Source organism: Vulpes lagopus, chromosome 18 (genome assembly GCF_018345385.1).
Source record: "Vulpes lagopus strain Blue_001 chromosome 18, ASM1834538v1, whole genome shotgun sequence".
Classification (NCBI taxonomy): domain Eukaryota; kingdom Metazoa; phylum Chordata; class Mammalia; order Carnivora; family Canidae; genus Vulpes; species Vulpes lagopus.
In genome coordinates this window covers 316,166-342,413 of record NC_054841.1, presented here as the reverse complement: position 1 = coordinate 342,413, position 26,248 = coordinate 316,166, and the positions used below count along the sequence as shown (strand labels likewise).

General features: G+C 60.2%; 2 protein-coding genes across 9 annotated transcripts; both read left to right on the top strand.

Moving 5' to 3' along the window:
* Positions 1-684: 684 nt before the first annotated feature.
* On the top strand, positions 685-2,264 carry ABHD16B (abhydrolase domain containing 16B). The gene has a single exon (XM_041732622.1). The coding sequence runs from the start codon at positions 685-687 to the stop codon at positions 2,131-2,133; it is 1,449 nt and encodes a 482-aa protein (XP_041588556.1). The 3' UTR covers positions 2,134-2,264.
* A 1,862-nt stretch (positions 2,265-4,126) lies between these two features.
* TPD52L2 (TPD52 like 2) lies at positions 4,127-20,478 on the top strand. 8 transcript variants are annotated; one of them, XM_041732624.1, is made up of 9 exons: positions 4,138-4,720; positions 6,699-6,844; positions 9,089-9,237; positions 10,063-10,122; positions 14,516-14,617; positions 17,718-17,744; positions 18,595-18,636; positions 19,625-19,673; positions 20,238-20,478. In XM_041732624.1, the coding sequence occupies exons 1-9, from the start codon at positions 4,702-4,704 to the stop codon at positions 20,331-20,333; spliced, it is 690 nt and encodes a 229-aa protein (XP_041588558.1). In that variant the 5' UTR covers positions 4,138-4,701; the 3' UTR covers positions 20,334-20,478. The 8 variants fall into 8 exon arrangements, 6 of the variants coding, with proteins under 6 accessions (XP_041588560.1, XP_041588558.1, XP_041588562.1 ...); XM_041732626.1 differs by lacking the exon at positions 10,063-10,122 and having other exon boundaries at positions 4,127-4,720; XR_005984398.1 differs by lacking the exon at positions 20,238-20,478 and adding an exon at positions 15,743-15,933 and having other exon boundaries at positions 4,137-4,720; positions 16,025-19,511.
* Positions 20,479-26,248: the final 5,770 nt, after the last annotated feature.

The following is a 26,248-nucleotide window of genomic DNA, read 5'->3' as shown; positions in this document are numbered from 1 at the left end:
ACCCGTGGAAAGAGGATGCAGAACAGGTGGGGGGTTTCCAGCCCAAGCTCACCCCCTTTCCTGGAAAGGAAGGTGTGGGGTGGGGGTGGGGGGACAGGACCTTGGACACGCACTGCCTCACTGCTCTGCGGCACCCCCGTGGCCAGACTCAGTTTCTCCCCCAGGGTGATGAGGTGCAGGGGACTCCTGGGCCGAGAACTGCCACCAGCGGCCTTCCTGGGGCCTCCAGTGCCTGAGCCCGCGGCCTGAGCACCCCTGTTTCCCCGGTGGGAGCACCTGCACCTGGGCAGGCGGGGAGCCACGGTGGCCCACAGCGGGCCTCGGGCGGGCCAGGGAGGCCGAGGCTGTCGGTTTCCGCGCCGCTGTCCGCCCTCCGTGGGGGGGGGGGGCTGCTCCAGGTGTGACGGGCGCCCCACGGGAGCCGCAGGCACGGGAGGGTGGGCGAGGGTGGGCGGGGCCGAGGCCTTTGTCGCCGTCACAGGGGCCGCCTCGCTCCCAGCAGCGGTGACTCACACGGGGGCACGTGCGCCGCCGCGGACCCCCCGCCCGGGTCACAGAGGCCGCAGGGCCGGGGCCTGAAGAGGCGCGTCCCCAGCCGGCCCAGCGCGGCGCCCGCCCCCGTCGGCCGCAGCCCGCGCCCCGCTGACCCCGCCCCGCCGCGCGCGGCTCCCCGCCTCGCCGCCCATGTGCGCGCTGTGCTTCGTGAAGGCGCTGGTGCACGTGTTCAGGCTGTACCTGGCCGCCAGCTGCAGCTACGCCCTCTGCGGCCCGCCCGGGGACTTCGGCCGGGACGCGGTGCGCGCGGGCGGGGCTGCGGGCGGGGCTGCGGGCGGGGCTGCGGGCGCGGGCGCGGGCGGGGGGCGGCGGGCGCTCACGTGCGCGGCGGCCGCGGCGGGCGTGTGGCTGGTGCGCGGCGCGGCGCGGGGCGCGGAGGCGGCGGGGCGGCCGCGGGGCGGGGCGCGGGCCCCGGCGCTGTGCCTCCTGCTGCAGCTGCGCGAGCTCCCGGGGCACGTGGCCAGCTACGCGCTGGCGCACTCGCTGGGCCGCTGGCTCGTGTGCCCGGGCTCCGTGTCCCTGATGGCGCGCGCGCTGCTGCCGCTGCTGCAGCGGGGCCAGGAGCGCCTGGCGGAGCGCTACGGGGGGCTGCGCGCCAAGCTGGCGGCCCGCGACGGCGGCGACATCGACGCGCTGTTCATGGACCGGCGCGCGCACCCGGGCCGCGGCGGCCGCGGCCTGCGCCTCGTCATCTGCTGCGAGGGCAACGCGGGCTTCTACGAGATGGGCTGCCTGTCGGCGCCGCTGGAGGCCGGCTACTCGGTGCTGGGCTGGCACCACGCGCGCGCCGGCGGCAGCTCGGGCGCGCCGTCCCCGGGGCGCGACGCCAGCGCGGCGGACGCGGTGGTGAGGTTCGCGCTGCAGCGCCTGCGCTTCCCGCCCGCGCACGTGGTGCTCTACGGCTGGTCGGTCGGCGCCTTCGCCGCCGCCGGGGCCGCCGCGACCCACCCGGAGCTGGGCGCGCTCGTGCTCGACGCCAGCTTCGACGACCTGGTGCCGCTGGCGCTCAGGGTCATGCCGCACAGCTGGACGGGGCTCGTGGTGCGCACCGTGCGCGAGCACTTCCACCTCGACGCGGCCGCGCCGCTGTGCCGCTACCCGGGCCCGGTGCTGCTGCTGCGGCGCTCGCGGGCCGCCGCGGCGGGCACCCCGGGGCCCCCGCGCCCCCTGCCGGCCGGCGGCGTGGAGGGCAACCGCGGCGACGAGCTGCTCCTGCGGCTGCTGCGCCACCGCTACCCGGCGCTGATGGCGCGCGAGGGCCTGGCCGCCGTGACGCGCTGGCTGCGGGCCGGGAGCCCCGCGCGGGAGGCCGCCCTGTACGCGCGCGCGCGCGTGGACGACGAGCGGTGCCTGGCGCTGCTGCGCTCCTACCGCGCGCGCCGCGAGGCCGAGCAGCCGGACGCCGGGGCCTGCGGGCCGCACGGGCCGCCCTTCCCGTGGCGGCTGGGCCGGGGCCTGAGCGCGCGCCGCCGCCGCCAGCTCGCGCTCTTCCTGGCGCGCAGACACCTCCGGACCGTGGACGCCACGCACTGCAGCCCGCTGGAGCCCGAGGACTTCCAGCTGCCCTGGAGGCTGTAGTCCGGGCCTGCGGCGGCCGCCAGCGCCCCGCGCCCGCTCCCCCCGCCCCACGCCCACACCAGTAAAGCCGGCCCTGCCTGGGGATCCCGACCTGCTGAATGGGGAGGGCGCCGCGCACCCCCTCGCCCCGGGTCCCCCCCGCCGAACGCCGCGGACCTCCGTGGCTCCCAGCTCCCGGGAGGAGCCAGAGCCCAGCCCGCCCGCGGTGGCGCCTCGATCCCCCCGCGGGAAGGCGGGCAGGCGGGCGGGGGGCTCCCCGAGGTGCCCCGACCTGGCCTAGGACACAGGACGGTCCTGGGAGCGGTCCATGCCCGTCACCCCTCGCTGTGAGAGGACGGTGGTCCCGGAGCCCCCGCGGCAGGTGCAGCAGGAGAGCGAGTGGGCGCCCGGGCCCCCTCCCCGCCTCCGCGTTCCTGGTGCTCAGGCAGGCACACCTGCGCTGGCCACCCCAGGGCCGGGCGGGACCGGGCGGGACCGGGCGGGGCGGGGCTCCCGGCCCAAGGGTGCAGCGCTGAACCAGACGCCCCTGGGCGCAGCCGCGCTGACCGGCGGAGCTCGGCAGGCGGTGGGGGCCCCTGGCTGTCCCCGCCCCAGGACTGCGGCCAGCCAGGTGGGCTGAGCGGGAGCCGGACAAACCAAGATGGCGAGTGGGGCAGACGTTTACTGCACAGGCCACGGCGACACGTGGCTGTGATGCTCCAGAGGCGGGGTGGGGGGGGGGATGCCTGTGGCCAGGTGAGGCAGGTGCTGGGGGGGTGGGGAAGGACACCTGCAGCCAGGTGAGACAGGCACTGGGAGGGACACCTGCAGCCAGGTGAGGCAGCTGGGGGATGCCTGTGGCCAGGTGAGGCAGGTCTGGGGGGGGCCACCTGAGGCCGGGTGAGGCAGGTGGGGGGGCACCTGCACCCAGGTGAGGTGGGTACTGGGAGGCCAACACCTGTGTCCAGGTGAGGCAGGGGGGGTCACCTGCACCCAGGTGAGGCAGGCACTGGGGGGAGACACCTGTGTCCAGGTGAGGCAGGTGGAGGGGGGGGTCACCTGCACTCAGGTGAGGTGGACTCTGGGGGGTGACGCCTGTGTCTAGGTGAGGCAGGGGGGCACTGCACCCAGGTGAGGCGTGCACTGGGGGGAGACGCCTGTGTCCAGGTGAGGCAGGTGCTGGAGGCGTGGGAAGGACACCTGCAGTCAGGTGAGGCAGGTGTAGGGATGACTGTGGCCAGGTGAAGCAGGTGCTGGGGGGGGACACCTGTGTCCAGGTGAGGCAGGTGGGGGTGTCACCTGCACCCAGGTGAGGCGGGCATTGGGGGGGGGTGACACCTGTGGCCAGGTAAAGCAGGTGCCCTGGGGGATGCCTGTGGCCAGGTGAGGCAGGTGGGGGGCACCTGCACCCAGGTGAGGTGGGCACTGGGGGGGTGACGCCTGTGTCCAGGGGAGGCAGATGCTGGGGGGGTGGGAAGGACACCTGCGGCCAGGTGAGGCAGGTGGAGGGATGCCTGTGTCCAGGTGAGGCAGATGGGGGGGCACCTGCACCCAGGTGAGGCGGGCACGGGGGGGGGGGGGGGCCGACGCCTGTTTCCAGGTGAAGCTGGTGCCCCGGGGGGACGCCTGTGGCCAGGTGAGCCTTGAGCGATACACGAAGGGGCTCTGGGCAGCGCGGTCGAAGGCTCAGGTCCGGAGGCGTTGAGCACCACGTAAGGGTTTGCTCGCAGTGGCGACTCCGAGCCAAAGCGGGGAGGCCTGGGGCCTTGTTTCAGCACCACCGGGTGGTCCAGGGCTGGCTCCCGGCCGAGAAGTCCGGCGTTTGCTGGTGACCCCGGGCCCATCCCTGCGGCCTCGCTGCCCCCCCTGCCCCGGCTCCCGGGCTCCCGGAGAAGGAAGCGCAGGGGTCCTGGGGGATCGCGGTACCGGCGCGCTCGGGGCCTGCCGGTAGGTCGGGGCGGAGGGGGCGGAGGGGGCGGGGGGGGGGGGGAGCCCGGCCGGCGGCGCATGCGCAGACCGGCGCCCGCGGTCGGGGGGGGGGGGGGGGGGGGGCGGGGGAGAGCGGCGCGGACACGCCTTTTCCCACGTAACGCGGTGCGATCCCCGCAACAACTGAGGGGAGGAGCCACCCGCAGAGTCAGGCGGGCGGGCCTCACGGGGCCTCAAGCGGGCTGTGCGCGGCGCTAGCCTCGGCGCTGCCTGGAAGAGGCCAGCCCCAGGCTGCCCGGCGCCGTGTCGGACAGTCCTCCCCCTCCCCCCTCCCCGCGGCCCCGCGGCCTGTTCCACCTGCGCCCCGCCGGGGGGCCGACGGAGCCATCCCTTAGGACCGGCCGCCCCTTCCGGCTTCGGCCGCAGCCTCGGCCAATCAGGTTGGGGCAGATAATAGGGACGCGGCCGAGCCACGCCCTCATTGGGCACGGCCGGCGGGGGCGGGGCAAGCGGAAGTGGGCCGTCGCGTCGCTGATTGCGTCACGCCGCCGTGGCTGAGGCGGTTCCGCTGGTTGGCGTGTACGCGGCTGGCGAGCCCCGGTGCGGCCCGGCGCCCGAGACCCCGGCCCGACCCCCCTGCGGCCCGGCCGCCGCGCGAACATGGACTCCGCAGGCCAAGGTACCCGCGGCCGGCGCCTCGGCGCGTCCCCGGCGGCGCGTCTCGGACCCTCGGGCCCTGCGCCTCCGTCCGCCGCGCGGCTCGCCTGCAGCTGCGAGCCTCAAAGCTTCCGACGGTCGTGGCTCGGCGTCCGGGCCGCTCGGGCGGGCCCCCGGCGCCCCTGCCTCCGCCCCGGCCGCTGGCGGCGTGCCCGGCCGGCCTCCGTCCCCCTCGGGTGGCAACGCGGCTCGGAGCCCGGGCTCCCTGGGGGCGGGCGGCCGAGCGGAGCTGCCGGCGCGTTCCTGCGCGGCCGCCCCGGGCAACTGCGGGGCTCCCGGGCTTTTCCTGCCCTAGCTCGGGTGCGGGAGGCTCGGCGTTGGGCCTGCTGCGGAGCTGGGCGGGACGAGAGGAGCTGCTTGGCGCCTGCTGCAGACCCGCCTCGCACGTGGCCTCGCTCCGTTTTGGGGTGACCCCTTGAGACTTGCTGTGTTGGCCCCATGCAGGTGATGGATGGCACAGCCCTGGGCAGCGGGGACTCCCCGGACCGCCGCGCCGCGCCTTGGCCTGCTTGCTTAGTGCCCAGCCTCTCCCTGGGGTGATGCCTGTGGGCTCAACGTGTCCGCGGGCATTCGTTTATTATTATTGTTTTTTAAACAGAAGAGAAAGATAGTGGGGATTTTAAGGCATGTAGCGAATTTGAGCAGGTTCAACGTAGCAGATACAAACGCAGAAGTCAAGTCAGGTAGGTTGAGCTCAGGATCTGTTGGTAAACTGGACACGCTGTATGTGGTGAACAGGTATCAGCGGCCAGGAGGTGCCGACCTCAGCTGTCCCGGGGCGTGTGAAGGGACTAAGCCAAATAGAGCATCTTTGGTTTGTTTGTTTAATATTTTATTTATTCACGTGAGACACACAGAGAGAGACGGAGGCAGAGAGAGAAGCAGGCGCCACGCAGGGAGCCCGACGTGGGACTCGATCCCAGGACCCCAGGATGACGCCCTGGGCCAAAGGCGGCGCTAAACCGCTGCACCACCCAGGGATCCCAGCATCTTTGGTTTTAAGTGCAGTCTATTTTTAGCACACTCTGGGATTTCCACTAGAGAAACATAATCTGCGACTAAAGAACTTCTTTCCAACCTTTGTGACTTCACGTCTATTTTATTTGTTTCCTTCTTAAAAAGTTCACTTATTTAACGTCTACAGCTCCCGTGGGGCTCGAGCTCCCAGCCCTGGGATCAAGAGCCAGCCAAGTGCCCCTGTGCCTTTACTGTTAAACGTGCTAGACACGGTGCCAATTGCGTGGTACTGAAGGACGGCCGTGGGTTCGGAGCTGGGAAGAATTGAAGCTGACGCATGTTTCCTCGTGTGGCCTCTCACCAACTTTTAGTGCAGGCGGGAAGATGCTTTTAAATCAAAGAGGAGATAGTGTAGGAATTGGAACCCGATCCGGTGCAGCAGAGGTGCGGAAGCAGTGTTGCCTCTGCGCCTCGCTGCGTGTTGCTGTGGAGCGAGGGTCGAGGACAGACTACAAGGCGTATTTTGTTTTGCTGACTCTCGGCTGGGGCTGGATGACGGGCATACGCTCCTGGTGTGTAATTTTAGTGTGTGCTCTGCGGATTGGTTGATTGGAAGTGGTGCTTGTTGAGTTTACGGCTGCATTAGGTTTCTCCGCTCTAAAACTTAGATCTGTTAGGTCTGACAGCTTTGTTTGTGGCAAAGGTTTCCTATCTCAGGAAAGTGCACTCGCATGGGGGAAGCAGTTTGGGTCTGGCTGCCTTTCTTGTGTCCTGAAGTAGCACCTTGGGTGGTCTGAGGCGCCCTTGGCCTGATGCCAAACCATCCCTGCAGAGCTTGTCCCGGCAGAGGTGTTGGTTCTCTCCACGGTCCCCGCCCCCCAGCCTGTCCTCTCACTCTCTCCTCCTTCCTTGGTGGAGACCTCGACCTCGTCCACTTCTCTTTAACTTCGTATTGACACCATCTGGTCTTATGTCTCTGGCAGATATCAACCTGAATTCTCCTAACAAAGGTCTGCTGTCCGACTCCATGACAGATGTCCCTGTCGACACGGCGGTGGCTGCCCAGACTCCTGCTGCGGAGGGTCTGACCGAGGCTGAGGAGGAGGAGCTTAGGGCTGAGCTTGCAAAGGTGCTGTGTCTTGGCCATTTTTCCTGGGGTAACCATGAGCTAATGAGGGGGCAGAGAGCTGGCTGTGCTCTGCAGAAATTGCCCTGAGAGGGCATTCCTAGAGTCCCTCAGAAACTGCTCTTTGTGGCCACGTTGTCTGTGCTCAGCGCCTTGTAAGTACTCCATGAGGAGGACGTCTGCATGGGGACAGCTGCTCTGAGCACACTGTCTACTGGGAGTTTCTTCGTTAGAATTAACACTTGATAGTTTGGAGACTCCACAAGCCATCTGCCCTGGATCTTCATTTTTCTTTTAAAACATTTAATTTGTAAAAAGTGCTTCATGTGAGCATTTTGTTTATTTATTTTTAAAGATGCAGAGAGGATCTCCTTTTAAAAAAACAAAAAACATTTTATTTATTTATTCATGAGAGAGAGGCAGAGACACAAGCAGAGGGAGAAGCAGGCTCCCTATAGGGAGCCTGATGCAGGACTCGATCCCAGGACCCCTGGATCACGCCCTGGGCCAAAGGCAGATGCTAAACCACTGAGCCACCCAGGTGCCCCTCATGTGATCATTTTAAAGTGAGTCTTTTAAGAGGAAGTGATAATTAAGACCCAAAATTTCCAAGTACAATTTTTACTTATAGCTTCTGCTGGAGATGTTTCTTTTTACCGTGTGATGCAGAATCTAGTGGTACTCACTTGGGATTCAAAATCTGGGGACATGGGGCAGCCCCGGTGGCGCAGTGGATTAGCTCCGCCTGCCGCCCAGGGTGTGATCCTGGAGACCTGGGATCAAGTCCCACGTCAGGCTCCCTGCATGGAGCCTGCTTCTCCCTCTGCCTGTGTCTCTGCCTCTATCATTCATGAAAATAAATAGATAGATAGATAGATAGATAGATAGATAGATAGATAGATAGACAGACCGACCAACCAACCAACCACGCAATCTTTTTAAAAAACAAAACCTGGGGACATGAATTTGTCAGTATCTGAGTGTAGCATCTGTCAGCCAGAGCTGGTGTGCTGCCTGTCACAGGCCTCTGCGCTGTCTTCAGAGATGAGCCCTGTGTTGATAAAAGAGCTAGGTGGGCAGATGAACCTCAGCCACAACCGGGTTTCAGACCAAGGGGGAAAAGGATTCAGCGGTTTCTGAGTTGAGTGAAGATTATGGGAGCAGCAACAGGCAATGCAGTGAGGCTTATGCTGTGTACTAGGTCATTTCAGAGTTGAGCTGCAGAGTGGAGAAGTTCTATGTCACTTAAAATTTTCAGCGTGAACTTCCCCTAACACAGCTGGATTGCACACCCTCAAACCCTATCGATCATCACACCAGAGTGGAATGTTCTAATCACTGGTTGTTACTGCTGGAGTAACGTGTAATAGTTGGGCCTTAGATGATCCTATGTTTCTAAATTACATCTTGTTTCAACTGTTTTCTGATGGAAAACTAATGATGTAAGGATTCTGAGCTACTTTTTATCACTTTATTCCAAACAACCACTTTTTTAAGAGAAAGACCCCTCCCCCCTTTTTTTTTTAATGGCAGCTGTTGACACTGGAGCTGAAAACAGACATCTGGTGTTGTGAAACTCCAGAGAACGCTTCATTCTCAAGTTGCATCCTTTTTTTGTTGTTGTTAATTTTACGGCCTCAGAAGATTCAGGTCTTTATTGTCAGGAGTCTTTCTCTTACGAGTTCAAACTACCTTAACCACAGAAGGGAATTTACTTTTGGCCTGGGTAACTGCCTTTCCCAAGACCTGAGATGACCTCAGGAACATACGTGTTCCCGTAAGGGCTGTTGCTCTGTTATCTGGGTATCTGGCTGGCTGGCCATCTGTTTGTCAGCTCCCCTTCCCAGTGCAGATGGGTCCTGGCTGCCAGCAGTTCCAGCTTCTGAGCCCAGAAGGAGAGGGGCTTGACTCTTCAAACACCTGTGCCCCATCTGGTGGGGGTGGGATGGAGCTATGGAGCTGATAGGCCTGGTGTGGTGATGTGTGGGTGGGCACAGTGATTACAAGCCTCACCAGAGCCACTTGACTTGGGGGGATGAGACGGTCTTCCCGAAGAAGTTGGAGTGCCAGTACCAGATAAAAACAGGGTGGTGGTTGGACACAGACTCCGTTCTTAACGCAGGTTATGTTTCTGTAAGCGGAAAGCCCTTAGAGCATTCCGAGAAACTTCTCATTGCAGTGTGTGTGAGGATGTTAGTCACTTCCCACAACACTGGTACTAATCAAGTCAACCGTGTGCTTTTACAGGTGGAAGAGGAAATTGTCACTCTGCGCCAGGTCCTGGCAGCTAAGGAGAGGCACTGTGCGGAGCTGAAAAGGAAGCTGGGCCTCTCTGCCTTGGAAGGCCTGAAGCAGAACCTGTCCAGGAGCTGGCATGACGTGCAGGTGTCGAACGCGTAGGTACCTGCCCTGGGGACTCAAGTATACCTGTGTGCAAGCAGCCAGCCAGAGGTTCTGAGTCCTTGACCTAACTCCTGGTGTGCAAAGAGCTTAGAGTCTACACATGCTTTTAAAAGGCAGTTGGACGCGCTAGCTAGTTGTCGAAGCAGAAAATGCCAAGAGTGTGTTCCAGTGTCCAAAGTTGAGAGGACACTGATGAGGTCCTTAACGAGACTGATTTTCTGTGATCCCATAGCTCAGTGTGTGCCGAAGCAGACATGAGTCCTTCTCATGAGCCCTTCTCATGAGCATGTTGTGATCACAGCCCCGGGACCTCTGACCCAGATGTGACTCAGTTCTCTGAACTTGGGGAGTGCAGCTACATGGCTCTGAAACACATCCTCCGACGTTTGGAGGGTCGGTTTGGGGAAATGTTTCCCATTAAGAAGCCACGTCCCTGCCGAGAGGTTGAATCACATTTCATGAAAATCACCTACAAAATCCTATTTCTCTGTCTTAGGAAGTCCTAGATTTTGAATCCGAAGGGTGACTGCCTTCCGTGTTCCTCACAGCAGTCCCGTTCCCCAAGCGCTGTCTTCCGTGGACTGTCCAGGCCCTTGCTTGGCATGACAGGAAGAGGACTGATTGGCTCTGCCACGGCCTCCCCTGGGCCTGCCCAGCAGGTGCTGAGAGGAGGGGCAGATCCTGTCCTCAGGCGGGCTGCACACCCAGCATTGCTGCTCTCCAACCCTCCTCTGTGCTCCCTGGCATTGCACCTGTAGTTTGAAACCTTAGTTAAAATAACTGTTCTACGTGATTTACCACAGACTTTCTGTTTTTAGCTATATGAGAACTTCTGAGAAACTTGGAGAGTGGAATGAGAAAGTGACCCAGTCAGACCTGTGAGTGCCTTTGCCGTCACACCTCCCTCCTCCTCCTCTTCCTCTCCACACTCCTAGGGACAGGGAGGCTGTGCGCACTTGGCACAAACCTGGTTTGGGTGTCTTTTGGCTATTTTATTTTTAGTATTTTTCTGTTCTTAAACACAAATGGAAGTATAATTCTTGTGAAATGGGTGCCTCCCTCTGGTTGCCACGGATGCATCCCTTAGATGAGAGGCCTAGCTGGGTCTGGGAGCATCTCTGGCTGGTAGGCAGCCCTCAGCCTTCCGAGTGGGCAGACTGGCTGACCGCCATCGGGACTGATGCTGGTGTTCACTTGGGGGGTGGGGGCGTCTTTCTCCTGCAGACCTAGCTCCAGAGGAGGGGTTCTCACAGCTTCACTCAGACTTAGCGCTGGTTCTTGGACGAGGGCTGCCGCACAGGCCATGCTGGTGGGATCTTGGAGGAGCCACTTTGGTCTCAGGGGCACCAGGTGTCAGCCACACAGGACATTAGCAGAGTAGGAAACACGCAGATCGGTGTTCGTGTCCGTCAGAGCTGTAGTTCAGAGTGAGTCCTGATGTTTTATTTGAGATCCTTACGCATGGTAATAGCACTTCATTGATCTTTGCTCCAATCTGATTATGATTCCTCTGAACTGGGTGGGGTCACGTGTTAAGCTATTCACTTTCGGGGATTCTTTTCCCTTTTGTTGAGGAGGAAGTGCAGTGGGGGCTCCCAGAGAGCATGGCGGACAGTCCTTTGTGTTTGGAAGGAAATGGTTGTTAACGAGCTGGTCTTTGTGTGCCTGGGACCCAGGTCGGCTGGCTCTGTGCTCTCAGTCTGTGCCCAGGGGAGCTGGGCACCAGGGCGCTCTGGCGGGTCCTGCCGTTGGTGTGGTTTGGTGTGACCGCAGCCATGGCCACACCCTGGCGTGTTGTGTCTGCGGGGCTACATCGGAGGATGCCTCCACCACCTGCAGACGTTCTTGAGGTTGAGACAGTGGCTGTCATCTGTGTAGTTTGGGCACCAAGCAGGCTCACGGTGCGCACTTAACCAGAAAAGAATCTCGGGAGACTTTGGTGCTGTTTGTAAAACCGGTTGACAACAGGTTGCTAGGATAGTGTCTCAAATAACTACAACTGTGACTCCTCTGAGAAGCCTGTGGCTCTGGGCATGGAAGTGGCTGGTGGGGTGGCCTTCCCAAGCACCTTGCCAGATGGCGGCCATTCCCCTGAGGCCTCACCCCAAATTCCGTTTGTGGAGCAGTTGCCAAAGTGACACTCCGGGGGCTGGAGCATTTCTGCAGGGACAGCACAGGAGGACGATGACCCAGCTCCTGGTGGGATGACTGGAAACATTGGCTGCCTTGCGCTCCCTGGGGTGAAGGTGCCTGCCTGGTCATTGCTGCAGGAGGCCACTGGTGGGGTGCGACTGCCCTGAGCGTCAGCAAAAACGTCTGTGCCTGTAGCGCTGCTTTTCGTGAAGCCGTGCTGGGCACAGGCAGTGTCGATGCTACGCATGCTTTCTCTCAGGGAACTAGTTCTTTACTCAGCCTGCCGTGCACAAGAGGTGTGTTCTCTTCGTTGGGTCGCCTAACCGGCTTCTGTCTATTGGTAGACAGAGCTGAAGATGTGCAGGTGGCGCCAGGTCAACTCCGTAGCCGTGGTTGGTGTCTTGAGTCCTTCGTTTGTACGTGACAGCACAGACGTAGATGGTGTCGGCCTTGTCCGACTCCTCCCTGGTGCAGGAGGGTGCCCTGCAGTGCAGGTTCGAGTCATTGTATTGCTGCCCAGCAGCAAGGTGGCCGCTGTGGGTCTCGCTGGACTCTCAGTGTGGTCAGGGAGCCGGAGACGGCTCTGGCTGTCCAGACTGGGATTGTGCCCACCCAGAGTTAGAGGTGGCATCGGCCCCCAGGGGAGGGGCCAGGAGCAGGTGCATCCAGCCGATGCCCCATGCTGACTGTGATGGAGGGAGGCTGGTATCGGTCAGGGTCATACACTTTTGTTTTCCTAAAAGGTAGAAGTAATTTCAGAGGGGCACTGGCCAGGGTGGCACAGCGCAGCCTTGAGCGTGTCTGGGCCCGAGTTCCCTGCATGTAGACTCTGGCTCCGGCCCCCAGCCCTGTCGCTGCCTGAGCTTGGCCTCCGCGTCAGGGACCCTCCAGCGCATCCACCTTGGTTTGGAGGTTCCCGTCCCTGATGGAGTCACTCATCACTCCTCATTTCCACACCCCAGAGATCCTGAGGGTGGTGGGGTGTGGGAAATCTCTGCGTGGCTCTCTAGCCGGGGTGGTGCCCTTTGGCGTGGCCCATGGCCAGGGTCTCCGGTCCGTTGTCTCGTGGCCGGCTCCAGGCTCAGTCAGCCTCGGGATGCGCCTCCTCGTGGCCCGCGGTGCTCGGCACACGCTTGCCGGCTCTCCCCCTGCAGTTCGCCTGTGGACACAGGTTCTAAAGACTTTGCCTTCGGCAAAGCTTCACCTGGTCGTACGTACCCGTTACTTCACGAGAAATGGCTTGAAGACGTTTTCTGAGTGTTTTCAAAATGAAATGCGCATTTCATTTCATAAGTTACCTTGTAGTTGGTGTTTTATGAGCAATGGCCAAGGCTTCCAGTCTGTTTCTTGCAGGTAACCTGTTTTAGCTCACTTTGAAGAGCGCAGTTTGCCAGGCAAGGGTGAGGGGTGGAGCAGCCCAAAGCACTACCACAAGTCAGGGGCCCCAGAGAAGGTTCCAGAGCCTTTCCTTAGCCGGCCGTGTTGTAGAGGGTGTGCAGCACATTTCCCCTTCCCTTTATTGCCACGGTTCTGCTGACCCCGGGCGAGTGTGGTGCAGGTAGCAGCTCCTGGCCAGGACTCCGTCAGGTTGGAAGGCGGTGCCTCGGAGGATTACAGCTGGGTGTGTGGAAAGCGTCCCAAGAGGAGTGTGTGCACTTCAGTGTCTAGTGAGGACCAGCTGCGGTTGGCCCCTCCGCCGGGCGGCCCATCTAGATCCCAGCCCCGGAGTTCTCTGGCTGCTGCTGCACACATGCTTCCGTTTAGTTTCCGCTCCCATTCAGTTCTGTGTTCCTTTCTGTCACGGGGGAAAGGATTTCTGGGAGTCGGATTTGGCTAAAGGTTGAATTCAGAATTAGGCTTTAGTTACTGCCTTAGGAGATCCAGAGCAAATCTTACAGTAAAGATTTTAGGTTATTTTCTCTCCATAATTCATACGTTCCTGGATTCATAGATCTTCCTGGAAAGTAAGGTAAACTTCCTGTTCTGGTGACTTCACCATGTTTTCAAACTCACCTGCTAGAAAGCACATGTTTTGAGACCTAAGCCCTTCTGGGCACCAGAGAAGCCCAAGGCCCCACGTGCTGTGAGAGAGCCTGCCGAGTAGAGGGAGACCCCTCCAGGAGTGCACAAGGCCGGGCTTCCCCAGGATGGGACGGTGGGGACAGACAGGGTGGCGCCTGGCGGGGGCGGGGCTCGGAGGCTGTCTGGAGTGGTCAAAAGGGCCGGGGAGGGGGAGCAGCAAGCACCCAGTGGGACCTCCTGCAGATGACACTGGGGAGCGGATGGAGGGAGGGGCCCAGAAGCCCTGGTACTGGTGCTGCTGGTGCTGCTGGTGCCATCTGACCTTCCCTGCTCTGACCTGGTGACACCCACAAGGCATCAGAGAGTAGGCAGGTGCCTCGAGAGCCTTGCATCACAGGCTGTTTCCTTAGGTTGGCCAGAAACGAGCCCTCCAACTCAGGCTGCTGGTCTTTTGTTTATGGTGGCAGCTGAACAGGGACTGGCCCTGCCAGGTGTTAGCTCCCAAGGTGGGCCCAACAGTGTCTTTGTGGTCCCTGTGGCCATCTCACAGACATTGCGGTCACGGGTCTGTGTCTGAGATGTGCGCGCGCGCAGGTGGATGGGGCAGGAGGGCATGGAAAGGGGGGTCTTTACTGATCCAGAGCCACCATTTGCACTGAGATGAAGGTCCCCCAGCTTAGAAAGGCGGTCATAAGACCGCAGAGGAGGATGGGGGCTGGAGGGGCTCCCGGGCCTGGCAGGGCTGCACACCCACACTGTCCAGCGCATCTCCCCACGGGCTTGGTGGAGTTCTGATAGGAGAGGCTCTCTAAATAAAGTAACAGAACGAGGGGTTTCTGGGTTCTGTCCCCAACCCAGAGCCCCTGTGGGTCTTTCTTCACCGCAGCAGGCAGAGGCTGCACGTCCCAGGTAGTCAGCGTTGTGAGCACTTGAGTGTTAGATGCGGTGGCGTGAGGTCAGGGGGCGGTTGTTGCAGAGCTGGGAGGTTGTGGCCCGGCGCACGCTCACTAACGGCTCTCTCTTCCTTCTCTTGGGGTCTCTGGGCACCTGGCCTCCTTGGCTTTGGGTGGCAGCTGCCCCTCCTATTGGGTTGGTTCAACTGGTGTTTCTTCTCAGCTACAAGAAGACTCAGGAAACCCTCTCTCAGGCGGGACAGAAGACTTCAGCTGCCCTGTCCACCGTGGGCTCCGCCATTAGCAGGAAGCTCGGGGATATGAGGTGAGATGCTCCATCAGGTGAGGGTTCGGGGGGCCTAGAGCTGCTGGAGGCTCTGCAGGGGCCCAGGCTCAGATGCATACCCCTCGGGGGCCCCTTGGCACCCACAGATGCAGACACACAAGCCTGGACCAGTCAGTTCCCGGTCCCTGGTCTGTGGGCTGCCTCTTTGCCATTCTGTGTTTCTTGGGGGAGGGGCTCACTGTTTCTTTTGAGTAACTTCTAATGCTTGGGACCCGTAAAGGCGGCTGCTTCCCTTTGAAGTTCCACAGAGGGAAGACGGCCCCGTCTGGGGGTCGGTGTTGGGGTGGGGTGTCACTCTGGGCGGCGGTGGGGGTGGGGCATGTTGTTTCCTCCGAGTGTTTGCCCTGCCCCTGTCTCCGAGGTCTCAGAGCGTTTGGCTGCAGGCCAGGGGTCCCTCCTGAATGGTCTCTCCCAGAGCTGCTGAGACCTTCCTGGCCCCCACAGGTGCCTCGAGCAGGGCCTGGGTCCAGGGAGAGTGGAGCAGATGGCCACTTGGCTGGGCCACAGCCTCACCGCTCCGGCTTGCCCAGCCGTTTCTGCTCTGGGCTCCGGCCGTACTTGCTGGCCCTCCTCTGCTACCCAGCAGGGAGCCAGGGGCATGGCTGCCTCCCCGCTGTGCCCTTGGCAGGCCGTCCTCCAGGACTGTGGGGGCCCAGCGTGCACTGTGGAGTGGCAGTGTGCATGTACTTTGTGACCGTTGCCAGCATCCTGGCCCCCGACGCACACTCGGGACCAGCCCCCTCACTTAGGGAATCTGGGGAACGCCTCCGCTCCCCCACCCCGTGCTGAGGCTTCTGTCTTCTCAGTTGAGAGTCACACTGGTGATGCCTGTGGGCGTGGTGTGCAGTGTTGGGGCCGTCAGCCCTGGAGCCCCTCCTCCCCTCAGGGGCTGCCTCCCCGCCTGCTTAGGTTGGGCACTTCCGCACCTCACAGGCCTGGCACTTGCCTCGTGGGGCCGCAAGGTGAGAGCTCTGCCCTGGTCCCAGAGCCACAGGTGAAGCCACAGACACTTGGACCCCATGGCTGATGCCCAGAGCCTTTTTTATTAGTTTCTTGTAATTAGGCCCCCTCCGATTTTTATTTTGAAAAATATCAAATTTTCAGAGAGGCTGAACAGTCAGTATGCAGTCTGTGTGCCTCAGGAGTGCGCGCTCCTACAGCTGGGGATCCGGTCGTGCTCCCAGCACCTGTGCCTGGGGGTCCTTTGGGGTCAGCCTGTGAACGTAGGCCTGGAGCACAGTGGCTGTGAGGTATTTGGCCCTACAAGCTGTGGCACGGAGTTGACAGCAAAGCAGGTGTGCGGTGGTTCCTCCCATAGGCGTCACGGTAATGTGCTAATGCTGACTTTGTGGGTGTGTTCCTGTAACAAATCTCATTTGAAATTAGATGGGACGCCATCGCTGCTGCGCTCTGGGACACCTGCTTGGCCACGTGAGCCGTGCTGTGGTAAGCCCGGTGACAGACTGATCACACGCCACTGGTGGCCTGGCCTTGGTCCCAGGGAGTGCCACGGAGGGCAACGTGGGCCGTCCCAGCGCCACCGGAGCGAGCCGTGTGTCAGGTTGTGCTTGTGCTCTCAAAAGAGAGCATTTGAAGGAGGCAGGGAACGTCTGCAGTGCCTACGTTCCGTGCTCACTAGGAGTGTCCTGTCATTCTGGGCAGTACTCGCTCATCTTAAGTGTCCTTACGGTCAAGTGTGTGCAGTGTTGGCGCTGAGGCACATGGCTGCGGTCGAGCTGTCGCAGGCCATCTTGATGGGGCTGCCCTTGGACGATGGCACATTTCTCCGTCTGTGCCTGCGTTCCCGCCCTTGGCTCCGGGAACAGGCATTTGCTGCTGAGCCATGGCATGTAGCCTCTGGTCCTGTGCCTGGCCTCCCTGTGCCTGCCACGGGTCGCATTAGCACCTGTGCTGCATGTGCGTGGACCGGCCAGCGGGAGGAACCGGGTCCTAGGAGGAACCTTGGTGCCCAGGGGCATTGTCCCGTTTACCGGTGGGCCTCACCCTGGGGCTCTTTGGTTTTATCCTGCTGTGTTTGCAAGGGTACGGGGAACTCTGACCTTTCCGAGTACTTGATGTGCCCACCATTGCCTCACACATGGTCTCGGGTGGTTTCTGAGGCCGAGGCCTCTTAACCTTGTCAGTTTGCAGTTTCCCCACTTCATGAGAATGAAAATGAGGCCTAGGGAAGTTTATATATATTGAGATGTTTGCCCCAAATCCGTGTCCTCAGTGGGCTTGTCCAGGAGCAGCCCTGGCCTGAGAGCCTTTTTTCATGCTCTGGGCCCGAGGTGGCAGTCTGGGAGAGAAGACTGGATTTGAGTTCCAGCAGGGAAGGGTCTCTGGTTAGCTTGGTGACCTGTGACAAGGCACCTGCCTTCCTAATCCTCAGACTCCTCCTCCACCTGGAGATGGCAGGGCCTGTTGCCCATCCACGCGGGTCACTCCTGAGATGACCTCCACCTTGGGGGTAAGAGGTGGCGGGCCTGGCTACGTTCTGGAGGACGTGGCTGTGCTGCCCTTGGACACTCGCGTTTCTAGCTTGGAATCTGTCGTCCATAGTGATGCAGCCGGAGTGCAAGGCCCTCGGCTCCGGGGGTGTCCCCGGTCCTGTGGCAGGATATGTGTGTGTGCTCTGGTCCAGCCCGGGCCCTGTGGAGATGCAAGCCAACCTGTTGCTGCCTGGCCTGTCGGCTGAGCCTGGCTGGTCTGGGCTCGCAGGTGTGGGGAAGGCACACAGACCCGGGGCTGGAGCCTGCCTCAGCACACCGCGCACCTCTGCACTGCTCCTCTCTCTGTGGCTTCTTCCCTCTAACTCCAAACAGGGTCATGGACACGCGGGCACCTCGTCTGTGACCCAGGTGGGGTTGTGTGCGTGCGGGAGCCGCGGCCTCTCGCAGAGTTGGGGCTTGGGGAGAGTGGAGGCAGGGTGCATGGCCTGCTCTCCCTGGTGGTGTGAGGACCGGGGGTGGTCGTGGGGGTCCCTGCGTGGCCTTCTGGAGCTTGAGTGGGGTCTGGGTGGGCCCTGGCCTCCCTCTCCTAACGCTGTGTTTCTTCTCCTCCTGCTGCCACCTCTCAGGGCTCGTCCGTTCTCACACTCGTTTAGGTAAGACCACGGCTGGACGTGCCTGCAAGGCTCTTCCGAGGCAGGGCAGGGTGGTCTGTGGCCGGGCTGCGGGAGGCCGGGCTGGAAGACGTGCTGAGGGGCACCATGGCCCCTTGCTGGCTGCTGTGACCGCGTGGCTCCTCGCCGGCCTGCAGCCCAGCCTCGGGGAGCTTGCCCTGGAGCTCATGCCCCACGTATCCCGGGGAAGAGAGCTGGTCGTGTGGGCGGGTCATGCTGACTCTCACTGTTGTGTCCTGTGCATCTTCCTCCAAAACGCTGGCTGCTGTTTTCTCCTCCCCCTAGAGGCAGGCTTGTCCCCGCAAGCCGAGATTGTCCCGTTGGTCCCGTGAGGCAGCGAGCAGCACTGGGCCGCAGTCAGGCCTCCCGAGGTCCCCACTCTGTGCTGATTCAGTGGCGCTTTCCTAGCCTGACGCCAGTGCTGCCGCCCCGTCACACACCCTTCCGGCCTGGAGGCCTGGAGCCCAAATCCAGAACAATGTGTGATTGTAAATATTTTTACTTACTTGACCTGGTTCTTTCTCTTTTGCCAAAAAGTCACTTCCCTTGCTGTGAAGTCATGTGAGGACACCTGACAGTCCCTTGTACCAGAAGTCTTTTGAAGCCCCAGGCCTACGTGTTAAAGCTCTCCCCCGCAGGGTGCCGTTTCTGGGTCAGCTTTGGGGGCCGGGGAGAGGACCCTGGGGTCAGGGGCCTTCTGTCGTGCGGTGGCCAGAGCTCACCTGCCCTAAAGAGTCGGGTTCTGGTGGACGAGCTGATGGCGCGGTGAATGCCAGTCTGTCCCTGTGCTAACTCCTGCTTCCTTCTCTGCCTCTACCATGCTTGCGAGCAGCAGCTCTTCAATCCGCCACTCGATAAGTATGCCGGCCATGAGGTAACGTGCACTCGTGCTCCGGAGCTCTCAGAGCCGGGGTGGGAGCCGGGTGGGAGCGGGTGGCTCCTGCCGGTCAGCCTCACACATCCTGCGTCCCTGAGCCAAAGACCATCTTCGCCTGGCAGCCTCCTGTGGGCCAAGGGTTGGAAAGACCCCATCGAGGCTAACGAGCTAGTGGGGAAGAGGCTCCGAGGAATGCATTGTGCTAAACAGGTTCCATCTGGAAGCTTCCAGAGCTGCCCGTGGGGCTGGTCAGGTTGGGGCAGAGAGAGCCATGCATATACCTGGCACCCAGGAGGCCTGAGGTGCCTCCGAGCCTACTATGGAAACTTTGATCCGCACCTGGAGGTCTCAGATCACCCAGAGGTGTGGCCTGTTCTGGAAACCTTCCCTGTGGTGCAGCAGCAGAGCCCCCGGCCTCGTTACAGGAGAATCTGCTGTGGCTGCCGCCCCCACAGCCTGTGTGCGGGTCCTTGACAGGCTGCTACCAGAGGCCTGAGGGCTGGGGGCTGGGCCAGCCGGGGGGGGGGGGGGGGGGGGGGGGGAAGGGTGCCGGCTGGGGTAGGGCCTGGCCTGCTTCCTCCTGCTCGCTCCCTTGTCCCAGAACTGTCCTTGGTTTTCCTTTGCTTGACTTGTGTCAGAGATTGGTGTCAGGAGCACCTGGGATGTTCTGTGACCTCAGCATGTGTGTACCTCGGGTGCAGTGACGTGTGCCCCACACTCACCCGCTGGCGACGTGCAGGTCTCCTGTGCTTGCAGTTGGCAGGTGTGGCCGACCTGCTCTGACCCGGAAGCCGCCAGGATGACCTGGCCTGGGCCATCTTCAGACCTTGCTGTGCCCCCCTCCTGTGGGGCCTGTCAGCGTTTACAGTGAGGTCTCAGGATGCTGTCAGGGATCTTTCTGGAGCTTGACCCTAAAGCCGAGATTTAGGAGGGCAGCACAAGCGCTTGCTCACTGCACTGATCTCTCCTCCTTCTCTCTTTAAAGGAATTCTGCGACCTTCAAGTCCTTTGAAGACCGAGTTGGGACCATAAAGGTAACTGTATCTGGACCTTTCACTTGTCTTGTCGGGGTGTGACCTGTCCTTTACGTAAACTTGCTTAGTCACCGTAGTTCCCGTGCAGCGACAGGAACTAACGCAGGGGGGTCCTTGTACCTTTTACACAGTTTCCCCAGTGATCCCGTTTTGCACCACAAGCAGGATAGGACAGTGGTACAGCCAAGGTGGACAGTCTCATCCCCACAGCCGTCCTTCCTGGTGCTCGCCTTCCTCCGGCTGCCCCACAGCCACTAATCTGTTCTCCATTTCGATGACTTACCATTTCACGAGTGTCATGGGATTGGAACCATATAGTGTGGAGCCTTTGAAGATTTGCTCTCTTTACACTGCATAAGTCCCTGGAAATACTGCCAGCCTGTTGCCCGTGTCGGGGATTTGCTCCTTGACATTGCTGATCGGTGTCCATCCATGTGGCGTAGACTCTAGGGAGCTGAGCAGCTGGGAGTCCCAGCGCCGCCTAGTGCCTGCCGGGCATGGTGTGCTCTGTCTCAGGGTTTGGTTTTGTTTTGTTTTGTTTCTTGGTTTTTTTCCCATCTGTAGTCTAAGGTTGTAGGTGGCAGAGAGAATGGCAATGACAACCTTCCCTCCCCGACCGGGAGTGGCGACAAGCCCCTGCCCGACCACACGCCTTTCTAAGCCCATCGCAGCTTTGCCTGGCCACGGAACAAGTGCAAGCACACCCTCATCGCCACTGCAGCCCTGCCCCGGAGCAGCAGCCTGCCAGGCCGCAGGCGGACGCACACAGCTGGTTTTGAGGACAGTCGTGCTGTTCACATGTAGACGTGGCCGCTGTGTTCGCATGAGTTAGAGAACACAGTCTTGTACGCAGATGCTTTACATTGAAGTTGGTAGATGCAGACCACTGTGCCGTCCTTCCTGGGGCGCAGGGAGTGGACGGGACCGTGGGCCCTTGGGAATCTTGCTCGTTGGTGAGAACGTGGAAGGAGCGGGAGAGCGATAAGCATGAGATAAGTGGGAATTCCTCAGCCTCTCCTTTACTAAGTTACAGAAGGAAGATCCATTCAGAAAGCCCTACCCGATCTTCAGTTTTTATTTCAAACGCTAAATGAGAAACTGTCCCATTTTCTGAAACCCTCCAGAAAAGAAACTGGTTATCAGCAGCCGCCTAATTGTTACACTAATGATCTAGCTTTAACAAAGCAAATTCTTTATTTTTTAAATGCAGTGAATTTTTCAGAAATTAAAGCTAAGCAAAGCAGCTTTAGCCTCAGTTAGAAAACATTATTTCTTTGGACTCAAGCTGAAATACAACGCCTTACATCGCCTTATGCTTTATTTGTTTATAATGTTTTTATATATAAAAGTAAGGGTTCTTTAGTGGGTTTTGAGCACTATGTAGACTTCTGCATCTAGCCCGGAGGGCAGCATGCTTGGACATTGGTGTGTTTTGTTCGCCGATGCACTTCACCCCAGTGTATGAAGCCTGCTTCTCTCTCCTCTCAAGGACCGGGGCAACTCCTGCTGGCCAGAGGGCTCCTGGACCTCTGGGGGCGGGGGTGGGGCAGGAGGAAGAGCTGGCACCCCCCACAGGGAGAGGCTGGTGCCCTCCGTCCTCCGCTCCAGCCTGCCCGTTTGCCGCACGCTGGGGACGGCCCTGCGTTGGGGTCGGCTGGAACTCTGCTGTCGCCTGTTCTCAGGAGCTACAAAGATCTCATTCTCGTTCTGAAGCTGCCACACCCCAGCAGCCTTGCATTCAGGGCCCCACTCGGGTGTGTGTGGAGGGGCAGCTCCGTGCCTTACTGGCTCCCAGCAGGCAGAGACCTGCGTGCGCAGCTGTGCACCCCCTGGGGGAGGAGCCACCGCAGAGTCCACTCCGGTGGACGGTGGTGTGCTCCAGGTAACCCGAGTGTGCTGGGCAATTCAGGCACCTGGGGGACTGCAGGCCAGGCTGGTGCCGTGGGAAGAACTGCACTCGGTGTGTTTTCTTCAGGGTTAGAATCACGGATGGGGTGTGGTGAGAAGGCGGGATGCAAGTGTAGTAGCTGGTGTAACTTTTCCTTAAAGTGAATAATGGGTAATTTGTCAATAAAGCGTTCCTTTGTGGAAGAGCCCACGTGAGCTCGTGTGGTGCGTCTCCCTTTGTTCGTGAAGGTGAGGGGAGAGTGGCCTGTCCACCCCCCGCGAGGCCACCCCCAAGGCAGAGGGGGAGGCGGGCAGGAAGCGGATAAAGCTCGTGCAAATCCCAAGTTTGCCGTAGCGTGGTGACGAATCTCGGGTGTCTGAGGAAGGGGAACGAGGCGCTGGAGACCCAAGCTGGCCCAGGTCAGGGTGCAGCAGCGGGGGGCCTGCAAGCCAGGCTCCAGAGAGGCTGGTCGGCCAACCAGATTGCCCCGTTGAAGGGTTTGGGCCTGGTTTGGGAGCCGCGTGGAAGTCCTGCAGTCACCCCTGGGCTGTGAGGACAGGGAGGCCACTGAGCGTGCGGTGGGCGTCCTGAGAGTCCTGCTCAGGCACAGCTGCCCGTCCTTACGACCGGTGGGCCCTGTGAGCAGAGGTAAATGACGGCCTTGAGCACAGCGACTGCCAAGTGAAGCTCTTGAATTAAGGTGGCTTCCATGGTTGGGCTGGTGAATGTGTCCGCTGCCACAGGGACCTCGGTGTGCGCAGGGACACTGGTGGAGCGGCCCCGGGACACTTGGAGGGCTCCTTTGTTGATTGTTTTAAGGCACTGTCTGCAAGATTCAAAAGTGGATACCAAGTGGGCTCAGAAACAGGCTCTGGGGCAGCCCTGGTGGTGCAGCGGTTTAGGGCCGCCCTCAGCCCAGGGCATGATCCTGGAGTCCCGGGATCGAGTCCCACCTCGGGCTCCCTGCATGGAGCCTGCTTCTCCCTCTGCCTGTGTCTCTCATGAATAAATAAATAAATAAAATCTTTTTAAAAAAGAAAAAGAAACAAGCTCTGTTCCCCCCCCCCCATGCCATGACCTTTTTTTTTTTTCTTTTTTAAGATCTTATTTAAAATAAATAAAGATCTTATTTATTTGAGAGGTGCCTGGGTGGTTGAATCAGTGAAGCATCTGCCTTCTGCTCAGGTCATGATGTTAGGGTCCTGTGATCGAGTCCCGCATCTGGCTCCCTGCTCAGTGGGTGTCTGTTTCTCTCTTTCTCTGTCCCTAACCTCACTTGTGCTCGCTTGCTGTCTCTCAAATAAATAAAAATATATATTTAAAAAATATTTTTTTAAAGTTTTTTTTTTTTTTTTTTTTTTTAATATTTCTGAGAGAGGCAGAGGGAGCAGCAGGCTCCCTGCAGGGGGCCCAATGCGGGACTCCATCCCAGATCCCGGGGTCACGCCCTGGGCGGAAGGCAGGTGCCCAACCACTGAACGTCCCTCCCAAAAAAGATTATTTGAGTGAGAGCATGAGCAGGGGGAGGGACCGAGGGAGCAGCAGACTCCACTGAGCAGGGAGCCTGACCCGGGGGCTCCATCCCAGGACCCCGGGATCATGACCGGAGCTGAAGGCAGCTGTCAACAACTAAGCCACCCACGTGCCCCTGTGATGACCCACATTACTTGTTCGCCTTCCTGCATTTCATGAGAAGGCAGGCAAAAAAATTTTTTTTGAGAGTTTTATTTATTTATACAGACAGAGAGGTAGAGACAGGCAGAGGGAGAAGCAGGCTCCATGCAGGGAGCCCGACATGGGACTCGATCCAGGGTCTCCAGGATCATGCCCTGGGCTGCAGGCTAACGCTGTTCTCCCTTTCTTAAGACACGATGTTCTGTGCTCTGCTTTTCCTCCTTAAAGCTCTGCCCTGGGGTGCCAGCCATACCCACTCCCTAAGGCCCTTTGAGGGGGACCCTTTCTGATGCTTGGTGCCACAAACATGTCGATTCCTGCTGTCGGGTGTTCCAGGTGGCCAGTGCCTTCACTGGGAACATCGGACTTCCCTGTGGGATCAGAGAGCAGGCTTGCTCCAGATGGAATAGCAGGGAAAGCTAGTGACTTCACGTTGTATGAGCTGTGCACCCCACATGACGGCCCAGTACAATAGTCACCTGGTATAAAGGGTGAAAGTCAGTATCGTGGCCTGCAGCCAACATTTACCCTCATTTACTTTGGGCATGGGTTCCATGTAGGTGTTTTTGTTTGTTTTTATTTTTTGTGTTTTTTTTTTTTCTCTTTTTATTTTTTTAAAGATTTTATTTATTCATGAGAGACAGAGAGAGGCAGAAACACCGGCAGAGGGAGAAGCAGGCTCCCTATGGGGAGCCTGGTGCAGGACTCGATCCCAGGACCCCAGGATCACAGCCTGAGCCACCCAGGTGTCCTCCTCTTTAAGTAGGCCCCATGCTGGGCATCCCAACATGGGGCCTGAACTCAAGACCCTGGGATAAGACTTGAGCTGAGCTGAGTCAGACCCTTAGCCAACTGACCCACCCTGGGTGCCCCATGCAGTCTTCATGGGTGAGAGTCTGTGAGGCTTCGTGGGATAGAGGATTCTGATGCAGACGCAGCCCTCCATGGACAAGGAATTGTCTGACATAACAGATGTGTGAGGTGAGCTTGGAGAGCGAAGTGGAAGCAGGGACACGGAGGAGACGCTGTCAGAGGGTGCAGCCCCGCCTCCTCTGGAGCCCCACCCCGAGCTGAGGGTCACTGGGTCCTCCGTGCCTCATCCAGGGGCGTGGGGAGCACAGGCCCTGAGGACAGCCCCTGCCCACTGCCCGCATTTCACAGGTACCTTCTCTGTCTTGTTTTCTCTGCACAAGTTGGGTTGCTTACTTATAAACACACTTGTAAGGATGTACTTTTTATATCCTGCATCTTGCTCATTTACTTTCAGGAACCATCACAAGAATTTTCTATGCTGTTATGTAGCCTTATGTTATTTATTTATTTATTTATGAGTGACAGAGAGAGAGAGAGAGAGAGAGAGGCAGAGACACGGGCAGAGGGAGAAGCAGGCTCCACGCAGGGAGCCCGACGTGGGACTCGATCCCGGGTCTCCAGGATCAGGCCCTGGGCTGAAGGCAGGTGCTAAACCACTGAGCCACCCGGGCTGCCCAGCCTTTGTATACATTTTAAATAGCTACAGTGATCCTGGGCCGCCTGGGGGACTCTGCGTTGAGTGGCTGACTCCTGATTTGGGCGCAGGTCCTTGATGTCAGGGTCGTGAGGTTGAGCCCCAGGTCAGGCTCCACCCTGAGCCTGCTCAAGAGCCTCCCTTTCCCCCTGCCCCTCCCTGCCTGGTCCCCCTCTCTCCAAGAAACAAAACCAGGGACGCCTGGGTGGCTCAGCTGTTTAGCGCCTACCTTCGGCCCAGGGCGTGATCCTGGGGACCCGGGATCGAGTTCCGCATGGGGCTCCCTGCATGGAGCCTGCTTCCCCCCGCCCCCGCCTGTGTCTCTCCCTCTGTCTCTCATGAATGAATAATAAAATCTTAAAAAACAACAACAACAACAACAAAGCCAGCCAACCCACAGAACTGCACTGTTCCGTCTGGGTGCACTTGCCTGCACACTTGGGCAGGTTTTATAAGCAACACCATGAAGAGCAGACAGCTTTTTCTATATTCAGGAACATTTTCTTAGGAAGGATAACCCTAGATTAGGGGAGGGGGTTCATTAAGGCTGGGCCCGTCATTCTTGCTTTCTCTGAAATTGGTACCAGGGTCTCCTACGTCCTGTGATCCTGGAATCCTTCATGCTCTTGAATCCGTCCTGTCCTTGCTGCGCGTTCCATGCCTGCTGACCCACTCCCCACCTCGGCCTCCTGGCGCTCGCAGCCCGGTGTCCTGGGAAGCCTTGGATGTCCCCAGGTTTCTTTCTTTCTTTTCTTTCTTTTCCTTCCTTCCTCCCTCCCTCCCTTCCTTTCTTTTCTTTTTTTCAGATTTTATTTATTCATTTTATTCATGAGATAGAGAGAGAGAGGCAGAGGGAGGAGCAGGCTCCACGCAGGGAGCCCGACGCAGGACTCGATCCGCGACCCCGGGGTCACGGCCTGGGCCGAGGCCAGATGCTCCGCCCCTGACCCCCCAGGCGCCCCCTGCCACCAGGTTCTAAGACAGCTCCGAGAGTGGGGAGAGTGCGGTGGCCGGTGCACGGGTGGGAGGCCCGTCTGGGCGGCTCCGGATGGAGATGGCACGTGGAGCCCCGGGCCCCTGCTACCGCGGACGGTCACGGGCCGGCGGGGCGGGCGGGGAGGTGGGTGCACCTCGCTCCTCCCGCCGCTCCCCGGGCGGGCGGCCGGACAGGCGCGGTGGCCCGAGTGCACCGGCCCTGGCCCCGTGCCGCCGCCGCCGCCGCCTTCGCCACCCGCCCCGCCCCGCTCGGCGGGGACGACCACGTCTCCCCGGTCCTCCGTCCGGCGCTGAGCACGCCCAGCCGCACCGCGAGGCCCCGCCCGCTCCCCCGGGCCGGCCGCCGCACCTGCCCGCCGCACCTGCCCGCCGCACCTGCCGCCGCACCTGCCGCCGCCCGAGCGCCCCCGGCACCTGCGCGAGGCTCCGCCCCTGCGCTGCGCTCCCGCCCCTGCCGGGCGCAGGCGCTTCCGGCTCCGCGGCGCGGGCTCCGCCCACGGTCGCCGCGGC